Source organism: Ochotona curzoniae, unplaced genomic scaffold (genome assembly GCF_017591425.1).
Source record: "Ochotona curzoniae isolate NIBS_2020 unplaced genomic scaffold, NIBS_Ocur_1.0 contig_64, whole genome shotgun sequence".
NCBI classification, from domain to species: Eukaryota; Metazoa; Chordata; class Mammalia; order Lagomorpha; family Ochotonidae; genus Ochotona; species Ochotona curzoniae.
Window position 1 is genome coordinate 47,381,738 of NW_024466502.1, and position 15,551 is coordinate 47,397,288.

General features: G+C 37.1%; 1 protein-coding gene across 6 annotated transcripts in view; it reads right to left on the reverse strand.

The window, feature by feature from the left end:
• INTS6 (integrator complex subunit 6) overlaps positions 1 to 15,551 on the reverse strand; it is a 142,943-nt gene that overhangs the window by 112,282 nt on the left and 15,110 nt on the right. For 5 of the 6 annotated variants that reach the window (XR_005884945.1, XR_005884946.1, XM_040991460.1 and 2 more), the window contains one exon: positions 11,372 to 11,461. The exons of the other annotated variant lie outside the window; for it this stretch is intronic. Coding sequence is in view for 3 of the 5 variants with exons in the window: in XM_040991460.1 (XP_040847394.1) it covers positions 11,372 to 11,461 (90 nt within the window). In the remaining 2 variants the exon portion in view is untranslated. The remainder of the gene's footprint in view (positions 1 to 11,371; positions 11,462 to 15,551) is intronic. 6 annotated transcript variants of the gene reach the window in all.

Below are 15,551 nucleotides of genomic sequence, written 5' to 3' on the forward strand. Positions count from 1 at the left end.
AAATACTGATAGACCTGTAGATACTTGTTTGTCTCTCTCACTCAGCAGACACAGGTATGGTTCTAAGACTGAACACTGAGTCCTTCTACTCCTTTCTCTCCCTAAGGTTTTATCCTCCAAGAATTCCAGTTCCTGTCTTTCTCAAATTATTTCCAAGAATAACTCAAATTTCAAGTTTCCAAACTGTAATCATCTAGGCTGAAGAAAAACTGATGACAGAGATTCGCCTTTCTAAAATTTATTGCATGGGAAATTCACAATTAAAAAACGACTACACTGGCATAGTATTTTCACAGTCTGCCAAGTATGAGAATTTTATTTAAAAGGAGCGGAAGTACTAAATTCAGAACTAACCACTTTTAAATAACTTGGTTTTGTAAATTTTGTCGCAATTAAACATACATATAGAAATGTACAGAAATATATGTATCCACGTGTGTGTGCATCTTAGCAAAAACCAAGCACTTCACCAAATCAGTTAAGGAAAAGTTCCAGACAGAACAGAAAAGATAGAAGAGAAAAAGAAAAATCAATTCAGAAGTCTTATATTTACAAAGAAAAAAGGAGGGACACAGAGTAGGGGTAACCTATTAAAGAAATACTACAAAAACATTTTAAAAACTTAAGGACTCATTTTCAAAACTGAAAGAGCCTTGCAGAAACAGAGCATAATAAGTCAAGAAATACCTATATCATCTCTTTAACTAAAGTAATGAAACAAAGTCTAAACATTTCCAACAGGGAACACACAAATACATCACAACCAAAAATAAAAACAGTACACACACACACACGTATACGTATATCGCAACATTCAAAAAGCTGTTAGAGAGAATGGAATAATGTCTTCTAAACTCTTAAAGAGAAACTATTTCCAAACTAAAAATTAGAAACCACAACAATCATCAAACACACACAATGCTAAAATAGACATTAGGAACTCAACAGAGTTTCCGTTTATCTCCCATGTACATCCCTTCTCCTGAGGATACTGGAGAAGACTATGTACCACCAAAAGGAGGATATTAAAAAAAAAAATCAAGGAGCCAGAGCAGTGATATAGCAGGCAAGTCCTCTACAAGTGGCACCAACATCCCATACGGGCACCAGTTCATGTCCCAGCTGCTCCATTTCCAATTCAGCTCCCTATTTATGGCCTGGGAACACAGGAGGATGGCCTAAAGCCTTGGAACCCTGTGCCTACATCAGAGACTTGGTGGAAGCCCCTGACTCCAAGCCTCAGACAGGCCAAGCTCTGGCCATGGTAGCCATTTGGGCAGTTTAAAAAGCAATGAAAGATCAGTCATTGCCTCTCTATAATTACGGCTTTCAAATACAAATAAATCATTTTTAAAAAATCAAGAAAGATGGTAATTAACATAGGATCTAGAAAACAAGAGAGAAGGGGATGTGGGTGTTTGGACTAGCTGTTAAGACAGCACCATCCCATACAGAAATGCGCCAGGCCCAATTGTTTCCAACTCCAGTTCCTGCTAATGTGCATTCTGAGACAGCAGGTGATAGTTTTATTAGTTGGGAGCCTGCCACCCATGTGGGAAACTCAAACTGTGTTCCAGACTCATAGCTTCAGTCTGGCCCACCCCTGGCCACTGCAGGCATTTGAGGACTGAATCCTCCCTCCTCCATCGCTTCAAATAAGCATAAATACATTTTAATAAAGAATAAATTATCACAATAAACTTAAAAACCAATGGTCAAGTCCCAGCTCAATCCCTTACTTGAGAATCAGTTTTTCTGAAAGTCATCTCCCCTACTGTTAAAGACCTGAACTGAAAAGATATAAAATTATCTAGTGAACAATAAAAAGTGACAATTACGTTTATACTTATTTCCTTAATGATTAAGCTCAACTTCATGCATTATTTTGGACAGCCACAAATACAAGAAAGTAGCATAAGGATTGAGCTAAGATACTGCTCGAGACATCAGCATCTCATATAAGGAAGTTTGAGTCCCAACTATTCTATTTCTGATCCAGCTCCCTGCTAACATGACAGCCCAAATGCCTGGGCTTTCCACTGCAATGTGTAAAACCCAGATGGAGTTCCAGGTTCCTGGCTTCAGCCTAGCCTAGTCACAACCATCACACCATTTGGGCAGCAAATCAGTAGACGGAAAATCTCTGTCTCTCCTATTCTCACAGTAACTCATAAAAAAAAGTAAATAATTTCCTAGTATTTAAATTTTTAATTTCAAGACAATTTTATTGATATAATTATAGCTTGTAAAATTAATCCATTTTAAGAGTTCAACTCAATAAATTTTAATAGACTTGTAGATTTGTGTAACTATCACCACCCTTCTGTTCTAGAACATTTCCTACACAGTGTAGGTTCTCATTTGCAGTCAGTCCCCAATATATCTCTCAGGCAAGCACTAATCTACTTCACAGTCAGGCCATACAAATATGATCACTGAATATGTGTGCTTTTACTTATTTTTTAAAGAACATTTGTTTGTTTTTATTGGAAAGGCAGATGAGATTTACAGAGAAGAGAGACAGAAAGACTCGCCATCTGCTGGTTCATTCCCCAAATGGCCACAGCAGCCAGAGCTGAGCCAATCTGAAGTCAGGTGGGTATAGGGTCCCAAAGTCCTGGGTCATCCTCTACTGCTTTCCCAGACCACAAGCAAGAGCTGACCAGGAAATGGAGCAGCCGTGATACGAACTGGCACCCATATGGGAGCCCAGCATTTGCAAAGTGAGGACTTACTCATTAAGCCACTGTGTCCTAAGTGTGTGTACTTTTACATCTAATATTTATGCAAAAGATGGAGTGACCAAGAAAAGAAGGAAAAAGATAGTGACCTTCCACCCCTGAGTTCACTCCTCAAATGCCCGCATCATCTGGAACTGGGCCATGCAGCAACCAAGAGCCAGGCACTGCATCCCAGTCTACCATGTGGGTGGCAGAGCCCAATTTACTTAACAGAGGGCAAGAGTGGAAGTGGAGAAACCAGACTTGTATTAGCACTGCAATGTGAGATGAAGAAGTTACAAGAAATGGCTTAAGCCAATGTATGACAACACCAGCCCTACATATCTAGCATGTTTTTGAGATTAACCAGCTAGTGCATGTCAAGAGTTTATTATTATTCATCATTAAAACATATTTCAACTTATTCCATATGTTTGGTATTAGCTCATTAATTGTGTCCCCCTTTACTAAAAGGCAAAAACAAACTGCTTCTGGTGTGTACATTACTGCCACTTTCTAAGATGAAAATCTGATCATTTTTACTTACAATTCTATGAACCTATAGGCAAAGCTCACTTTGGCCAACCATAACCATGGGCCATGTGAATCTGTTCAGTTTCATTTGCTGCTTTTTCTTAAAATATACATATGGGGAGGGGTAGATACAAAGGGGTATAAGAGACACAGAAAGAGGGAGAGAGGTATCAACTGATCTCCCATCTACTGGTTTACTCCCCAAATGATCTGAAAGGCCAGGGCTAAGCCCAGGCCAAAGCCAGGAGGTAGGAACTTCATCTAATCCACAAGGACTTGGGTCATCTTTTAGATTTTTCCAGGCACATCAGCCCAGGAAGTGGAAGTGAGCAGCCAAGACTTGAACCAGCACCCATATGGGATGTCAATGCCACAGACAGAGCTTAACCTGCTGTGTCACAGTGCAGGCCCCTTGATGCTATGTTTCACTGTCCAAGCTAATAATGCTGAGGTACATAAAGTTCTCCAAATTTTCTTCTCCCATTTTCTGCAACCATCAACACAACCATATCTTGAACCAATCTTGAACCAACTCAAAATATTTCCCCAAAGCAGCTGCAATTATTTTCTCAAATATACCATCTTATTAGCTTACATTTCAATCATTTTATATTTTATTCAGTGCTGTAACTTTACAAATTTACACTCATGACCTCAACTCTAACCTTGTGTCAAATTTACTGCTGTTCAGTAACCTTCTGCTCAATTCACTGATACATTCCTTTAATGCTCTGAGTGTGCTTTAATAACACCTACCCCAAAATGAATGTGAAAAAGACCTTACAGAAGCAGCTAACCCCAAGATTTAAGATAGTGGTATACAAAACAGAAAAACACACTAAGTCTTAGAAGAAGCTTCCATAGTTTACTTATATTTAGCAACAAAGATTAGTACATGAAAATCTGGGTTCTAAGAGTACTTCAAAATCATAAAGAAGCCTAGAATTAAATGTTCTCCAAACTGAAATGTTCAAAACATTGCTAAAGAACATGTTCAAGATGCTGAAATTGTTACTTCAATGACATAGGTAGTACTGATAATATTCCATAATTTCTCAGCCTTTTGGCTAAGATCAAGTGTAGTACTAATAATATTCTTGCAAGTTAAATATATTAGCTTACATAAAATCAAATTACTTCAAAAGATTTTTTTAAGTTTATTATGAGAGATCACACACAAATGTTTGCTTGGAGCCCCTAAACTTCAAATACCTGATAAGAATACAAACTAAAGAGAACAATGTGCCAGCTAGTTTTTAAAATCTTTCTGTCCTTAACCACTTAATGCGATTCTGTAACCATACTGTTCCTTGGCCACAGCACAAGATTGATTATTTCTGTTTAAAACAACAGACTTTAAGGCTCTAAGGATGAAGAGCACAGTAAATAACAAATTCCTCTCTTAACACGTACTTTTAGTAAGGTCATTTCTAACAACCCCAAAGGTGGGAGTTGATCACTTGCATCAATCACTCTCTGACTTAATTTACCAGCTGCACTGGGATTTCTCAGGTCAGGGTTGTCATTCTATGCTGAATCAGAATTTCCAACAAACAGTTACAGCCCCCTTAAAGAACTATACTCTACTCTGCTCACCTTTAAGGTTTCCTCTGAGGCCTTCCGGGATGACTAGCACCAGACCTTTGAGGAAGGCTAGCCATTACACAAGGCTTTCCCCACGTTCTGCCTGCTTCAAGTGACATCCCAGATCAGGTCGCTCCTGTATCCAGGAATCACGACCTGCCCTGAGGCACCAGTCAGTGCACTTTTGGCACTTCTTGAAAATCACTGGGCCGCTCCTTTAGCTGAAAGGAAAAGAAACATCAAAACCACAACAAACAAAACAAGGGGGAAATTACCAATTCAATCTGAAAAGACAGAACGTGGGGAAAAGTATATAAAAACAGCTTTGTCTAGATCAAAATGTAGCCTTGCCTTGATATAAAGAGCATGGCTTCAGTATCATTCCAGTCACTTCACAAGGTTTCTTCCTAATATGTGAATCTAAAAATCTAAAGTCGACCATATTGTATCTGAAAAGAACCAAAAGTGCAAACTATGAAATGAAAAAATCATAAAATATTCAAGCTGCTAAATAATCAAGGTATTTATAACCTACTAGCGTAAGGCTTATGTGAAAATGACCCAAAACATTTTTATTCTCTCAAATTACAATGTAATTTAGGAGACATGAAATATCCAAACAGAAAACTACCAATGAAGTTAAAGTCAATTTACTAGTTTTATTTTTTATATTAAGAATCCACCTTGCATGTGCTCTGACTGGACATTAGTACAAGTACACCACATGCGCACAGACACACACACACACACACTTTCCCAATGCACTAGTGACAGCATTCTGTTAAGTTTCAGTGTCGATGCTTACTTGAAATCCTTAAATTTTTAAAGAAACTAAAAAGCTGATTGAATAGGGCAATTTGATGCTTACTTAGCCTACTTAAAAATGAAACTTTGAATTACCAAAATCCAAAAGTAAATTCTGCTCATTTCTGTTTTCAAACAAAAACACACTTTTCCTAGGTGGGGGTCAGCACAGTGGCATAGCCACCTAATCCTCTGCCTGCTTTGGTGGAATCCCATATAGGCTCAAGTTTGAGAACTGGCTGCTCTGTTTCCCATCCAGCTCCCTGTATGGCTTGGGAAAATAACAGAGGATGGCCCAAAGCTTGGGCCCCTGCACCCATATGGAAAACCCCAGAGAAGCTCCTGGCTTCCAGCTTAAGACAGGCTCAATTGTGGCAATTGCAGTCATTTGGGGACTAATCCAGGTGTGGGAAGAGCTCTCTAACTCTTTCAAGTAAATAAAAATAGACCTTGAAAAAACATAGATGAAGTTAAGAAACAGTCTGAGGTAACTTCTAAAAATTGGCTTGTAACTTGTAAACATTGGTTACATTAGCAGAATCAGTTCTAGTATTACATAGCACAGTAGAATCATTACAGTTAGCAATAACTCTTTGGATATTTCAAAACACATGACTTTGAATGTTCCCAACACAAAGAAATGGGAAGTGTCTGAGATGACAGAATCTAACTGTCCTGATTTTCTCATACATTCACAGTATACAGGTAACAATAACATGTGCCCATAACTATGTACAATTATGTGCAAATTTTTTTAAAAAGAAAAAAATTCCAACTGCCTTTTAATCAATAAGAGTTTAATACAAGACATAATTATCGAACCTTGTTTTTTTATCTTGCCTAAAATGATCCAGAAAAAAATAACCACTAATACCAATCTACCACTCAATGACTAACAGACTTTTGCATCAACTTTTGAGGACATGTAAGTTGGAATATGACACAATATATAACCCTATGAATAGATGGGTTACTCAAGCGAATTCATTCTACATGGAAACACACACGTCTGCTTGTAGAAGCTGTAAAAGTAGTTGTTCTAGTTGATCTTCAAAGGATAAGAAAGCCACTAAGGAAGCAAAAACTGTTATCAAAAAATCAATGATTTATTTTGTTTGCAAACATTTTCTCCAAATATTGGCCTCCAGGGAAACCATACTTTCAATAAAGAGGTGCAGAAGACCTCTTCATCATTTGGAAATTTCCATATTTGTAACAGAATACCACCATTAGCACTTTCAAGGAAGAGAAAAATAACTGCTACACTAGCCTGGGAAGTCATTCAGCACTGAGAAAGTACTGGCAGGATTTCTTCTGAGCCACTTGATTGAGAAACATAGTCTACCACCTGTTTCAGAATCATAGTAGAGAAAAGTTTTCCATTGCAAAGTAGTACTAGAGAGGATCTTTGCAAGAAACAAAAGCCATAGAAAATGTTTTTAATAACTAACTATAATTTGGTGATTATCAAAGCATTTATCAGTAATAACATAATGAACAGCACTGTGAGCATCGGCCATATGAATGTTTACTAACAGCAAGGATAACTACTTAAAAAGATAAGTAGTATAATTTTCGTTTGTGTTGTAATCATTTATATCTAAATCACCCCCATCAGTGAAAATATTATAATCATTTTTTAGGCCCGGCGGCGTGGCCTAGTGGCTAAAGTCCTCGCCTTGAATGCACTGTGATCTCATATGGGTGCCAGTTCTAATCCCAGCAGCTCCACTTCCCATCCAGCTCCCTGCTTGTGGCCTGGGAAAGCAGTCAAGGATGGCCCAAAGCCTGGGACTCTGCACCTGCGTGGGAGACCCACAGTAAGTTCCTGGTTCCCGGCTTTGGATCGGTGCAACACAAGCCGTTGCACTCACTTGGGAAGTGAATCATTGGACGGAAGTTCTTCCTCTCTGTCTCTCCGCCTCTCTGTATATCTGACTTTGTAATAAAAATAAACAAATCTTAAAAAAAAAAGAAAAAATATTATAATCATTTTTCTGAAATAGCTACATTTTTAATGAAAACAAAAATTTCCAACCTAATTGTCATCCAAAGCCCTGGACAGTTATTCAAAAATATTACAATAAAATTTCACAAAATAAAACAAATTCTTATTAAAAGAGGTCCAAGAAGATAATTAAACTTGTGAATTAATATAAAATTATCAAAGACAGCTCAAGATTTTCACCCATCACAAACTTCTGTTATTCTTCTCTCCTAATACATTACTAAGTGTGAAGCTGTCACAGGAGCTTCTACATTCTTTTGACAAGAAGTTACAGGATCAGTGTGGCCTGTAAGTACTCAGCCAAGTCAAAAGCAAGACACCAAAATTTTTCATTACTTATTTTCTAGGCTTAAAACAACTTTACATAGAGTTCATTATAAATTTATAGCTTTTATCTACAAGCTATCAAACATATTCTAGATCAAATCCTCCAAGGGATTCTTGGATTTAATCAAAATTAATTTATATTACAAAAGTTCACATTATGCAGGGTTTGCCAAACACATAATCCAGATAGTGTTAACCCTTCCCCACCACTTCAATACTCCCATAAGCTTAGTATTTTTCTCTACTTTATCACTCATTAAGCTATTTAACAGGCGCTCTCCTATAAGACTGCGAATTTCAGGAACTGGAAATACATCTTATTCATCTTTGCTACTGTAAAAATGTTCTAGTCATAATAATCATTCATGAAACACTGAATGAGTAAAAATGCATCAAACTTACTACAAAGCTTAAGTACACAAGAAAGAATTCAAATAAATACAGAGTAAGTTTGAAGAACTCACAAAAAGTAAATCAAACTAAGGAACAGTGAGTTCATTAGAACAAAGACTGGCAGGTAGAAATGGAAGGATAGAGAGGCTGTGGAGAAGACTGAGATGTCTTGAAATTAAGATAAATTCTAACCTGCATTTTATAACTAACACTATCCCCAAGCAAATAACTTTTTCTCTATGGAGAAAATGTCTTTTTAAAAATATTTATTTATTTTTATTGTAAAGTCAGATTTAGATGGAGAGACAGAGAAAGATTTTTCATCCACTGGTTCACTCCCTAAATGGCCACAATAGCAGGAGCTGAGCCAAACCAAAACCAGGAGGCTCTTCCAGGTCTCCTATCTGTGTGCAGGGTCTCAAGGCTTTGGGCTTTCCTCCACTGCTTTCCCACACTAAAGCAGGGAGCTGAATGGGAAGTGGAGCAGCCAGGACACAAACTGACACTCATATGGAGTCCCAGAACTTGCAATGGGAGTATTAGCCAACTGAGTTGTTGCACTGGGCCCAAAATAAAAAGACTAGATTGGCTCATTATTTCCTCATATGCTCATATAACGACTTTAAAGCAGCAGGCAAACTATTTCTGAAAAAAAATAGCACTAACAGAACAGAGTTAATATACCACATTAGATGACATGACTGTGAAGAGAAGTCTACATACAAGTAGAACATACCAACCCATAGTAGTAAGTCACATCAACAGCAGCCATACAGTCACCCATGAACTATATATACATAGCCCTAATGTTCTGCCAAAGCCAAAGCTTAGAAGATGCAAAGAAAAAGATATACACAAGTAGAAGTTTATTAATCCCTAAAAGAAACTATAATACCAATCATATATACATGCATACACAAACACACAAAGGCAATACAAAAACATCTTCAAGTTGTTTTATGAATTGAAAGACCTTTTTTAATGAAATCACATAATTTACTCAGGCTAGCATCTCACAATATTACTCAGCATTTTAGCAAAAATTAAATTTCATTAACATACACATCTAAGGTACACTTTCAAACTATCATCAGAAAATGAGTCTAGACATTTCCAAGCTTTAATACCTGTTATGCTTGGAAGCATACGTTCCATTCAAAATGAAACTAACCATTTGCCTTAAAAGAAATCATCCTACTTTGGATACACAGTAGCAATATAATCCATTTGGAATTCAATCCAACCATGTCAATAATCAGTATTTTAAAAAATATACAGTATGCTCTCTGGACTATGCTAAAAGCTGCAGAAGATAAGAGAGAAGCAAAAGCTCCTTGCCCACAGCAAAATCCTCCCAGTCTTACTAGCAACCACATTCTCCTAAAATCACCCAAGAAGGACCAGAAAGCAGAGTTAAAAACTCCAAAATGCACATAAATTTCAAGATAAAGCAGATCCCTAAAGCAAATTTTACACACCAGATCCAGATATACAGGAACAAAACACACTGTAATCCAAACAACATTTCCACAAGGATCGTAGGCAGAGCACTTGCAGTGAATAACATCACATGTAACAATATTTCAGAACAAAAAACAGGAATAACCTTCCAACTAAAACTATTCAGAACAAAAAGCAAAGACTTCTAACAAAATTAAATGAAAATGTTTATTATTATGGGTTCTATTAAGAGCAAAAAAAAATAAATTTTGAGCACTTCAACTTTAAAGTTAAGTGGCATTTCTATTGTTTACTACATACATAATTCAATGTCCATCTGTTACTGAGATGGCAGAATCCTAACTAGTTTGACATGGTAACTAAGTCTGACAAAGTACAAAACTCGGTCTGGCGCGATAGCGCATCGATTAAAGTCCTCTCCTATACGGGCACCAGTTCTCATCCCGGCAGCCCCGCTTCCCATCCAGCTCCCTGCCTGTGGCCTGGGAAAGCAGTTGAGGATGGCCCAAAGCCTTGGGACCCTGCACCCACATGGGAGACCCAGAAGAGGCTCCTGGCTCCTGGCCTATGATTGGCTCAGCTCCAGCCAGTGATGCTGCTTGGGGAGTGAACCACTGGACGGGAGACTTTCCTCTCTGTCTCTGCTCCTCTCTGTATTAGTACCTTTATTTCATGGACATAAATTTGGGGAGCTTTGATGAATAATACAAAGTTCACTGTCACAAAGCAACTGAACTACACATCCTGACTTCATATCCTATTTACACTACACACTGTCACAATGACAATTAAAATCTAGTTTTCTCATTTAATCAAACTTGAAAATTCATAGGAGTTAAAAATTAAATCCTAAAGTTAATGCAAATAAGAGAATAGTCTAATCATCTTTCTACATCAATATATATTTAAAACCATATACAGCATTCCAAATTACTTTGAATACTATAAAAATACCTTACAGCTCCAAATTACTTTGAATACCACAATAAAAACAACTTACAGCTTAACAAAGAAAACCATTGTATTCACCTTACTATACCACACATAGCACCTCCACAAAATGTATGCTGGTAGGAACACATTGGGGGTGCTACAGAGTATTCATACTGTAAAAATGCTCAAAAGTTTTCCTTTTCTCCTGTTGGCTTGGTCACACGGCAGTCTTAGGGACCCACAGTGGAACACACATGAAAATCTACTGAAATATTAGAAGGAATTAATAGAACGCTATTGTCACTTTTTTTAAGAACTGAAAATAAGAATTCACTTTACTCATATATTCAATAACGGACTTAACTCACCCATAACTCCTAAACATCGTGTAATTACAGCAGACATGCCAAAATTTCACAACAGGGATTTCTATTGAAGAACTTATGGAGACTGTTTTTATAGACAAAAAAAAAGTAGATGGACTCTAAGGTACACATGATTTTGGGCTATATCAAATAATCAGGGAACCTACTCAAAGTTTTCAACAGCCTCTAAACTGCTTATCCAAACGCTTGTCAACTGCATTTGCATAATCCATGTAACTTACCTCTTCCTGCACCCCACTGGTAGTAGTCAACTTGCTCCCATCAGTAATTGTAATAATTATTGCTGGCTCCAAGAAAAAAGGGTTTCTTCCCTAAAGTTTAAAAAAAAAAAAAGTATTGATACTATTAGGGTATAGATACTAGTTTTTCTTTTTTAAATAGAAAAGAGTATATTCCCTCTTCCTATTACCAAATACATACATTATAGAAAAAAACACAAACTAAAATGGTTAACTCTGAAGAAGCAGTATTGAGTGGATGTTCATTCTTTATATTTCGTATTATTAACAATTGTTGTATAATTTCACAATTATTTAATTTTTACAATAAACATTTATATTAACATACCTAAAGCACTTTTTAATTTGTTAAGAGATCCTAAAAGTTAAATCCTAAAAATCAGTCTCTTTCAGATGCTACAAATTACATTAAAGACATCATTTTCTGAGGAACTTTCTTAGTGGAAAGAAATATCAGTATGATCTGTCTAGAAACACAGTTTAAAAAATTAGGTACATGGATGAAAGAACTAGCTAACTAAAAGCTAGTTGCGTGGAAGTATTAGAGCTAAACTGAACCTTGCAAAACTTAACAATTATCCAAGATGAAAAGATAAAAATTAAGAACAGGGACCAAAAGAAAATGATTAGAAAGAACACAAGATGCCAACAGCCAAAGGCAGAGAACATAGCAGCTCAGACTCCCGACTGCTTTACACAGAAGTTTTCTACTCAGTAACCTGAGCACACTCAGATCCACCCAGCAGCCTGATGACAGCGACAGTTGCAGGTAACATTCCATGAGGTACCAGACAGTACAGGAGATGACAGAACAAAGACCAGAGGTAGAAATTAAGAGCATAAATTTCATGTCTGAAATCAAAGCTAACAAATTCCTTGCTGCCAATAACAAAAAACAAATCGTTTTGTTGGATATGATATAGGCTAACATGTAATAATCTTAATGTAAACATGAATCTCCGGGAGAGCTTGATAAAATGCAGTTTCTTGTTCATATGTCTGAGATGGAGATTAAGATTTAAGATTTTGCATTTCTAGTATGACAACAGATTAGTAGATTAACTATGCTGTGTCTAGACTGTGTTCAGAGTATTAACAATCTAAAACGATTCCAAAACCTTTGTCTTACATTTACAAAATTACCAATTCTTAGCATTTTATAGCATATACTAAGCATGTAAATTCAACCTAATCATTATGTAGAATCATCCTATTTTTGGTTTTCGTTCTGCTTTTCTGTCCACTTATTTGTGAGTTTTTCTCCAAAGTGAGGCTGAGTCAGGCAGGAGCTGAAAACTCAAGGCCAAGTCTCCCACAAAGGCGGTAGGGAACTAACCCTGGGTCTGTAACTGCTGCTTCCCAGGGATGCTTCAGCAGGAAGCTGAATCAGAAGCAAAGGCAAGATGCAAACCCAGACTATCACGAGCGAGGCAGACATCCCAAGGGGCAACCTAGCTGCTCCCATCTCCCACAACAAATTCTGATCAAGCCACGCAATTCACAGTGCCATGCTTTAACTGATGCCCAAGCAATAAAATGGTTCCAGAAAGTAAAGTTTCCTGTGTTCAAATGAATTTAAAATGTTGGATATAATCTCTAGAAGATTTTGAGTCCACTGTGGTATTAAACTGTCACAAGAGTATTGCAGGAAGAAAACATGAATTTTGGGCCCAGCGCAATAGTCTAGTAGTTAGGGTCCTCACTTTGCACACGTGGGGATCCCACATGGCCACCTATTCTAATCCCAGCGACCCTACTTCCCATCCAGCTCCCTGCTTGGGACCTGGGAAAGCAGTGAAGGGTAACCTAAAGCCTTGGGACCCTACACCCACCTGGGAAACCCAGAAGAGGTTTCTGGCTCCTAGCTTTGGATTGGCTCAGCTCCCGCCGTTGTGGGCACTTGGGGAACAATCATCAGATGAAAGATCTTCCTATCTGTCTCTCCTCCTCTCTGTATATCTGACTTTTCAATAAAAATAAATCTTTTTCAAAAACATGAATTATTACTCTTTTTCCTCTGTAACATTAAATACAATATATTTTGGGAAACGCTACATTATACTATTTTGCCTTATGCCATTCACCCTCAAAATGAATAAAAGCTTCAAACAATTTAGATCTTTCCATGAAAGCAGAAACATGGTAAAGTGCTTTCCTCTTCCTATGTTCACAACCTATCCAATCCCTACTCGTTCTGTAAGGCCTGGCTTAAGTCTCTGCTTGCTTGGGTTACAAGTCCTCAGAACAGCTACTTCTCTCTCTAAATTCTTATGTGACAGCTTTCAAGTTTTAAAACTGAACAAACAAATAAATAAAAAGTAAATGTTTCTTCAAATGAAATTAGATTCAGTGGTTTAATGGAGAACATTTTCCAAAAGTCACCTTCTTATACCATTTATCCAGTCCTCAACTAATTAAACATAAAATTAAATATGCACCATCTATCTCAACAACATGAATACACTTACTACTACTTAATAATATACTTTTAAGAGTGTTAATAAATTTTGGGTTGGTTTTTTTTTTCTGTAATCTAAAGGAAAATCTTTTTTACTATTGTCTCATGTGTTTGAATACACTGAAGGGAAAGATCCTGTCATAATGGTTATGTATCCTTCCTCTGGTTATGTATCCTTCCTCTGGTTCACGATGATAACCTAATACAAATATTCCCAAGTCTGTAGGATCATTTATACATTGTTCAAACTTCAAAAAGCTTCAGATAATATATGTACGAGTATGTGACCTTTACAATAGAAATGCCCATCACACTCAACACATCACAACTCATAATTTTACTGGGCTACAATGAGATCAAAAAGAATACTACCTCCTGGACCCAGTGCATAGTGGTTAAGGTCCTTGCCTTGCATGCCCGGGATCCCATACGGGCGCCTATTCTAATCCCAGCTGCCCTTCTTCCCATCCAGCTCCCTGCTTATGGCCTGGGAATGAAGTCGAGAACAGCCCAAAGCCTTAGTACCCTGCACCTGTGTGGGAAACCCAGCAGAAGCTCCTGTCTCCTGGCTTCGGAATGGCTCAGCTCCAGCTGTTGGGACCACTTGGGAAGTGAATCAATGGACAGAAGGTCTTCCTATCTATCTCTCCTCCTCTCTGTATATCTGTCTTTCCAATAAAAATAAATAAATCTTAAAAAAAAAAAAATACTACCTCCTTATGTCCATCCACCATCCACTGTTCACACATTTATAATAGTCATGCAGTTTACATGGCAATTTTACACTAGGTGATGTTAGGTGCATGATAGATCATATCTCATCTTATGCCTAATAAGTGCATGCACATATAACTAATGTCTTCTTTCATGGTCTTTAACAATAGCATTGCAGCTCAGAAACTGACAAAGGAAGAAATCTAGATGTCACAGTATCTTCAAAATGAATTTAACTTGCTTCCACTCTTAAACCATTTTTGTTGACTTGTTGCATTTCAAAACAAATATCCAAAGCTTAAAAAGTGATCAAGGGAAGGGTCAATTTTTTATGCTTGGGTCTTCTAAACGGCCTCTTTTTAATATAAAGTCAGATCTTCTGACCAAAAGCCTGGACAGTCGCCCAACTCTTACGCCTGTGCGAGCACTCTGAGAATTACCTTTTAGGAGCCAGAAAATATGTCATAATTGTAATAACAATAATTTTTAAAACCTATTATATTTTAGGTAGGATGAAACCCAAACACTAACACAGTTGGTTGGCTCTCCCTTGCCGTGAATACCAAACCCACAGATTCAAGCAATCACAGACTGAAAATATTTGGGGAAAAAAATTAGTCTGTACTAAATAAGTACAGACCTTTATTCCTGTGACTATCCTCTAACAATGCAGTAATGGATAAATGTATAATAATGTAATGGATAAAGGTTTTTTCCCATAGCCTTTATCCATTAGGTATTATAAATAATCTAGAGATAATTTATGGGAAGGCATGTGTAGACTTATGTGAACACAACAGCCATCTTAATCTGCAGGGATACTGGAACCAATTCCCTATGGATCCTGAGAGGCAACTAAATATTTTCCAAATCCATAATGCATAAAAATCAAATCAAAATACATGAAAACATAGCAGAGTCAGAATTATTCAATTTATGTTCAATTCAAAACTAAAATCAAAGTTGCCTTTTCTTAAACAATAAAGCAAA